This window comes from Saccostrea cucullata, unplaced genomic scaffold (genome assembly GCF_032062105.1).
Source record: "Saccostrea cucullata isolate Sc308-1 unplaced genomic scaffold, CSIRO_AGI_Scuc_v1 ctg2783, whole genome shotgun sequence".
Taxonomy (NCBI): Eukaryota; Metazoa; Mollusca; class Bivalvia; order Ostreida; family Ostreidae; genus Saccostrea; species Saccostrea cuccullata.
Window position 1 is genome coordinate 1 of NW_026934732.1, and position 7326 is coordinate 7326.

At 35.3% G+C, this 7326-nt stretch overlaps 1 protein-coding gene across 2 annotated transcripts; it reads left to right on the forward strand.

Annotated features, from left to right (window-relative positions):
• Window positions 1–2646: 2646 nt before the first annotated feature.
• LOC134241238 (uncharacterized) lies at window positions 2647–5711 on the forward strand. Of its 2 annotated transcripts, XM_062723299.1 has the most exons (6): window positions 2647–2803; window positions 3468–3539; window positions 3858–3914; window positions 4042–4116; window positions 4391–4551; window positions 5060–5711. In XM_062723299.1, exons 1-5 carry the CDS (start codon window positions 2753–2755, stop codon window positions 4532–4534), a joined length of 399 nt encoding a protein of 132 aa, XP_062579283.1. In that variant the 5' UTR covers window positions 2647–2752; the 3' UTR covers window positions 4535–4551; window positions 5060–5711. The 2 variants fall into 2 exon arrangements, with proteins under 2 accessions (XP_062579283.1, XP_062579284.1); XM_062723300.1 differs by lacking the exon at window positions 3858–3914 and having other exon boundaries at window positions 2685–2803.
• Window positions 5712–7326: the final 1615 nt, after the last annotated feature.

Below are 7326 nucleotides of genomic sequence, written 5' to 3' on the forward strand. Positions count from 1 at the left end.
GACCTAAATATTCTCTGTTATCAAACATGTAAAAAAAAAAGGCTGAGGAGGGAGCGAGCGTAGAAATATTGATATTTTTTATTTGCATTTCGGGGGGAAAGTGATTTTCTAATAATAATTTGACGTTATTTTTGATTTTTATAACGTATGACATACACAACTTTACTCTTATCATGAACAATAATGTTTTATCTACTTATCATAATGGGACTATTTTGGTCGGACCAATTTGTGTGAGCCGCCGCTGAATACAGTAATATATCTTGCATAAATAGTATGCACTGATCGAATATATTAAAAAGCCACACTGCTTTATGCTGAAAAATCATATGGAAACCTGCAGACATAAGCAAAATTGCGAGGTACACAAAATAAATGTCGGACTCATTCTCAGTAACCTAATACATGGATTTGCCATTTATTACAATGTACAAAAAGTTTACTTGTTCAGTAAGAACCTGCGGTAGAAATAAGTACTATAAATCTCTTTTAAACCCATTCAAACACTATCAAAAAGGATTGGTAAAACATAACAACAAAAATATCAACCTGAAAGAAATTACAAGCATTGGTGGCAGAAGGGGTGGATGGTGGGTTCGAAAAATTCAGCAGTTCAATAAACCATGCTTTCTCGTTTGGTAAACGGATCAATAATGATCACGTGGAAAAGGGTAAAATTAGTTCAAAAAAGGAACCGAATAGCTACTTAGTATAAAACTATGTCCAATACAGACACTGTTTTATAATAACATAATAAAACAAGAACATGTCACATAAATGAAATTATTTGCAATAATTACTATTTCATGGAAAATGCAGCGGTTGCTCACTCCTCCATGGCACCTGATAATACTGGGTTCGGAGGTCCGTGTTCGTTCTGCTCCGATTTTGTATTGTTTAATGGACTTCTGAGCTTGAATGTTAATTGTTCCTCATCTTCATATATTTCATTTTTTACCATGCATATGTCAACACGATATATCCCGGTGATTTTGTTATAAAAGATACTACAGAGTCTGTCACATTTGTTCGTACTGAGTACTAGTATATACTGGGGCGTATTTGGATATTTTCCTAGAAAAAGACATTAATGGTATGCAGCAATATACCAAAATACCTGCATATGGGATTTATATCTCTCAGTTGATTCAATATGCAAGAGAATGGTCTTCGTGTGAAGAATTTTTAAACATATCGAGGTAATTTATTGACAAACAAGCTGATGAAACTAATTTTAAGTCATCATTTCGTAAGTTTTATGGTTGATACAATGACCTATCAGCAAGAACAATCGTAGACCGTATCCCCTCCCGAGAAAAAAAACAAGAGGCCCATGGGCCACATCGCTCACCTGAGTAGCATTGGTGATGTCGATCTTTACCCAATTTCCCCCGGGGGTCATGATTTTAACAATTTAGAATCTACACTATCCCAGGATGCTTCCACATGAGTTTCGGCTTTTATGGCCTAGTGGTTCTTGAGAAGAAGATTTTAAAAGTTTGTTCCCATATATTTCTATGTAAAACTTGGATTCCCTACATGTATTGCGGCCCCGCCAAACTCCCGGGGGTAATGATTTGAACAATTTAGAATCTACACTACTCCAGGATGCTCCCACATAAGTTTCAGCTTTTCTGGCCCAGTGGTTCTTGAGAAGATGATTTTTTAATGACCCAACCCTATTTTTGTATTTTCTTTATTATCTCCCCTTGTTAGGGGTCTTAGTCCTTTATTTAAACAATTTAAAATCCCCTTTACCTAAGGATGCTTTGTACCAAGTTTGGTTAAATTGGCCCAGTGGTTCTTGAGAAGAAGTCAAAAATGTGAAAAGTTAACAGACGGACGGACGGACGACGGACAAAATGTGATCAGAAAAGCTCACTTGAGCCTTCGGCTCGGGTGAGCTAAAAAAAACTAGATCCGCTCAGGTGTATTTTTGTGAACTTTTGTGCGGAGCAAATCTAACGGAACCCTCCCCCTTTTATTCAAGATATATTAATTTGTTTATTATGAAAAGTGGAGGGAACTAAACCCAGTCGACATTTTATCATGTCTTTTTTTTACTTTTATCTGAGAGTCTTTTGCAAAATGGCAAAATAGCATGAAGTCAGTGCTACTGAGATACTTTAGGATGAAATTATATGCTAAATTTTACCATGATGGCTCACAAAACACGATAGCAAAAATGTATAGGAACAACATACAAAAACATACAAACGGATTATTCCTTTCTTTATGAATAGACAATGCAACAATCTAATTAAAATCAGACTTCTTAGATCCGCGCCGTATGTATACACTCTGCGTATGATAAATTTGCGGTTTCTCGATTAATAATATAATAGTTTGCCCTTGTACCTTCACATTTCTTATTTGAAGCATAGAGAGTACATGTATATCATATATGCGAAGTTAGCCGAGGATTACCGATTGAGATCTGATGACGCTTTTCGATTATGACGTCATATCGCATTTAGTTTCCCATTTCAAATTTATTTTTTTTTAAAATTCAAACGGAATATCAAAATCAGTCTGAGGCAAGTGAATATTTCAAAAGGACGAGATATATAAAAGGTAAGCAAATTTGGCAATTTATTTTTACGTTTTTGATTTATGTGTTGCTAATAGAGATGACGTCACACTTGGATACTACTAGGGAGGTTGCGTTGTGGTTACCGCAGTTAGTTACTCACTTTTCTCGATAGAGAGTAGACGTGTTTTTCGCACAGTGATACAAATTGCAATTATCACAATGAAAAGGCAAAGATCTTCAGAGAGAAAAAGCCAGAGTGTGTCTAAGAGGGTAATGCATCAAAAAATAAAATATTTACCCCTGAAAATCTTTTTCGTTCATAATAAAACACCTTTTACCATTTCTGCAAAAGGGGGAACACCTTTTTTCCCCGTTGCATGTAATAATATCTTGTAACTTCATATTCAACGCACGTATCATTAGTGTCATAAGAAAGACATTAAATTAAAAACAAATTTCTTGTTCAGAGCTTGCCATGTAATATGCAAAACCTAAGTGCATAGGCGTAGGAAACGGGGGGGGGGATGTTCCGCATAGGGAATGTAAATCGGGGATTTCCGTGAAGTAGAAAGGGGATATTTTAACATATAAAATAACAAAACATATCCTGATAGATAAAGAATTGCGATTCGGGTATGATTGCACTTCGTACAAAGATCATTTTTAAGCCCTGCTTGATCTTAAAAAAGGAAGCCGTCTCCTATCATCGATTACGTTAAGATATATTTTGTTGAATATTTACTATAGTATTATATATAAGAACCAACACGATACACATGTAATACCATTCATGTCAATAAAGGATAATTCGGTCCTGTGTGCTTGCTAGCGGTATATAAATAAAGAGATAAATAAATATAAATAAATTAAAATGCAACATTTTTATTCACTTGAGGTATGGGTAATACAGCTTGAAGTTTTTTGTTATATTTAGCGCCGTATAGAGGCCTCTTCAGATGACAAGCAGTGGTACGAGGTGATGCTGAGTCTGGCGGCTAAATCTGCTGTAAGTCTGTCTGTCTTTCTGTCGCTCTCTTTCTGTTTGTAGTAACCTCTGTCATTTCTTTCTCTTTCTCATATCGATCTTCAGTAATAACCTATCATTTCTCTCCCTGGCTGTCTCTCCCTCGTCTTCAGTAGTAACCCCCCCTCTCTCTCTCTCTCACTAATAACCTGTCATCTCTCTTTCTCTCTCACCTCTTCAGTAATAACTTCTGACTGTCATTTCTCTCCAGTGTCAGCCAGTTTTTTTACTTCTGCTCTCTCTCTCTCTCTCTCTCTCTCTCTCTCTCTCTCTGTAATAACCTCTGTCATTTCTCTCCAGTGTCAACCAGTCTTTACTTCTGCTGCTCATGGATGGGTAGAGCACATTGAAGACTGGGTAAGAATCTGACTGCATGGGAGCATGTTTTACATAAAATAAGTTAAATATAAATATACCTTGATAGTTTTATAGCTAAGATGTCTAATATCGTATAATGCATGACTTCTTTATTTTTTTTTTTTAGCGTAAACTGACCAGTGCTATAAACAGGTCTGAGGAGCGTAGGGAACTACCCACCATTCCACAACCTACGCACCAGGTTAGTGTTATATCTTTGAATTCAAATTCTTAATCTTATGGTAGGTATTTTAGATAGTTAATTCTTCCCATCTCTTTGACTAGTGATTCAGGGATGTTATTTTTTTCTTTGAAAAGAAGAAAAAAATTTATCCACTAAAAAATCAACAAAAATACAAATATTCTGAAAAGTTACACTCCTTCCTACACAAGAAGATCCCCTTACACTGATTCTTATTCCTGTGTAAGTGAAAGTAAATAAAAATGAAAAGTCACGTTGTAATTAACCTTTACAGATGGAGTGGTTGGCTAGGGTCAACTTTAAGCACAGAGCAGTGCGCCGTGAAGTACCAGAACAAAGACGCCGTGACGTACCAAGCCAGAGACAACCCAAAGTCTCCAAAAGTCACGATCTGAACTCCTCATTTTACGTCTACTAAAGAGGAATCTGTTTTTGGTAAGAAGAACTAATGACTTATGTCTGATTTGCTGATTGATGTTATCAAATTTACCTTTTTATGCCCCGTCTTCCCCTACGGACCATTAATTTGGACCCTTTGACCTTGATTTTTAACCCACTATTAGAAAATATTAACCTCGACCATAACTTTAGAATGGTTTTTGCTTTGACTTTGATATTTACCAGGTATATCCCTTGACACTAGTGCTTTCTTTGGTTAACAATCTTTTTATCCCTTGACCTTGGAGCTTGACTTACATTTGAAAACTTAAACCTTCGCCATAAGCTGTCTTGCGTAGGGGGGGGGGGGGTGCAGAGTTTCACAACACACAATTTAATTTTCTTTATTCCAAAAAAGAATACATAGACATAGAAATTATAACCTTGCTCCTTTTCTAGGCAATAGTTTCATTAGAAATATGAAATCTTTATTAATCAAACGGGGCATAAAAAGTCTCAATTCATTTAGATTACAAAAAATACAATTGATATATTCACATTGTAGGTAAAGATATAGACGGCAAACATATTCTGTCAGCAAACATCTTTGTCAAGATGGACATAGTGACAATACCGTTTGCACTTGCACTCTGTGTTTTAACACTTGACCATGGAATACTTGCAACTTTAAGCATGTTTCGTTTCACAAAGACAGTGCCGTCTTCAACATATAAATGTTGCATGCTTGATGAGACATTGCTGATAGTGCATCCATGCGAGAACCACTGTGCTGAAATCAAATTAATTGAAAGTGCTGAAGTGGGACTGTGTTGTTGTCCACGCATGTGTGACATACTAAGCAGAGACTTTGTTCATAAGGCAATTTTTATTGCCATTTCAAGACAGACAATGTGATCAAAACTAATATGGGCCGAGCTTTTGTATAGTTACGCCATTTCTAGGGACAGTGTGCATGACCTGTACATATATATATTTTTGTATTTAATACTGTAACAATTTCTGCATTCAGAAGGATTGCTTTTTGGCAAATTTTATTTGCCGTTATTTTGCAGATCTGAACTCACCATTTTAGCGGTTTATTTCTCTTTGTACATTTGTATATGAAGGTCACCAGAAAATGAAGATTGAAGATTCAAGCTAGTCTGAAAATTCAACATCATTTTGATTTTCATTACACATTTTCCTCTCTTTGTAAAAAAAAAATCAGGATTATTTCAAGTTTGGCTTGATATTTTAGATAACTTATTTAAGCGGCAATCAGAAGTTGGACGGTTATTCGCTATTCGCTATTCGCCATTCGAATGGCGAACCGCAGGCTGTCTGCCGTTCGCTATTCAAATTACCGTAAATGTCCTAATAATTTTTTTTTCAAAAAACTTTAAAAACGCATCATAATCCGTGTTTAAGAAGAAAAGCAGACTTCACTTAACCCCCATCCCCGCAATCACGCATTTTAACGCATATACCGTTGCCTCGCAATCACGCATTTTAACGCATATACCTTTGCCCCGCAATCACGCACTTTAACGCACTTTTCGTTTTTGGCGTTTTCTGCTTACATAACGCGTAAAATTTTGATGGTATGACAATAAATGATTAGATTATAAATTTTGTAATTCCATTCTAATATCTTTTGCAAATAATAATATTTTTCCTCAATTTAATATGTCCGAATCGTTCGATTTATTTGACGAAACTTGGAATGCAAGACAAATTAAGGTCTTTCTTTTGACGCTAAATAAGATGGGACCCTTTATTCAGAATTTATCGAATTCGACGAATGATTTTTTTATGTAGGTCTTTGATAAAAACCTGTGCAGAAATCGACCAATGGAACGTATAAAATTAAAAAAAGAATTTTTAAGTTTATACATACTCATTCAAGAGTACAGAAAAGAAGTTTGTTCGTAGAAAATAGGTTTGTTCCATTTTAATCTAATCTTATGTTATGTAGTTTCATTTTGTCTTCTTTCTTGTTCTATTTGAATTCAAATTCGTAAAACCTGATTATTTTCCTACCTTAAACATGTTACACAGCAATAAAAAAAATACACATACACAAATGAAAAGGAACAAAATAAAGGAACGACAATATCGTGTTGAAAAAAGGTTGATTTAAATTTGAATGTTTTCATTATCAAGTCAACGTTTCCGATATTGTAAAAAAAAGTGTTGCACTTACGTGATCGCGTGTCTTCATTTCTAAACATATACGTATACATGGAACAAGATACATGTATTCGGGAAAATTTTAAAGTATACTGAATACTTGTTTTATATTTTTTTTTTATAAAGGCAGAACGAACAAGAAGTCTGTGAGCCAATGCTCGCCAATAATGCCCCACTCTGAAGTTCAGTTACAGGCAGATGCACGGAAAAAAATATGAAGTTATTATCAGATTCATATACAAAAAAATTCCACTATATGACATGTTTTAACAAAGATTGTGCTAAAATTTATAGAATCTGCGATGAGTAGTTGATTTAAAAAATGCGATAAAAAATTGTTACATGTGTGTTTGGTAAGGACAGACGCACGGTAATACAGGGAGTTGACATCGGATTTGAACAAAAATAAAACCACCATATGGCATGCCACAGTGACGAATGTGCTAAAATTTTAAGCATCTGTAACGAGTGCTGCGTACTTGTTGAGAAAACTGCGATCAAAAACGGACAGACACACAGCTAGACAGACGGAAAACACACAAGGGTAAAACAGTATACCAGGTCTCATTCGCAGCGGGGGTATGGTTAAAAGACTAATGTCTACTGATTAGTTTTATCAGTGAGTATATAGTCCCTTAAAGG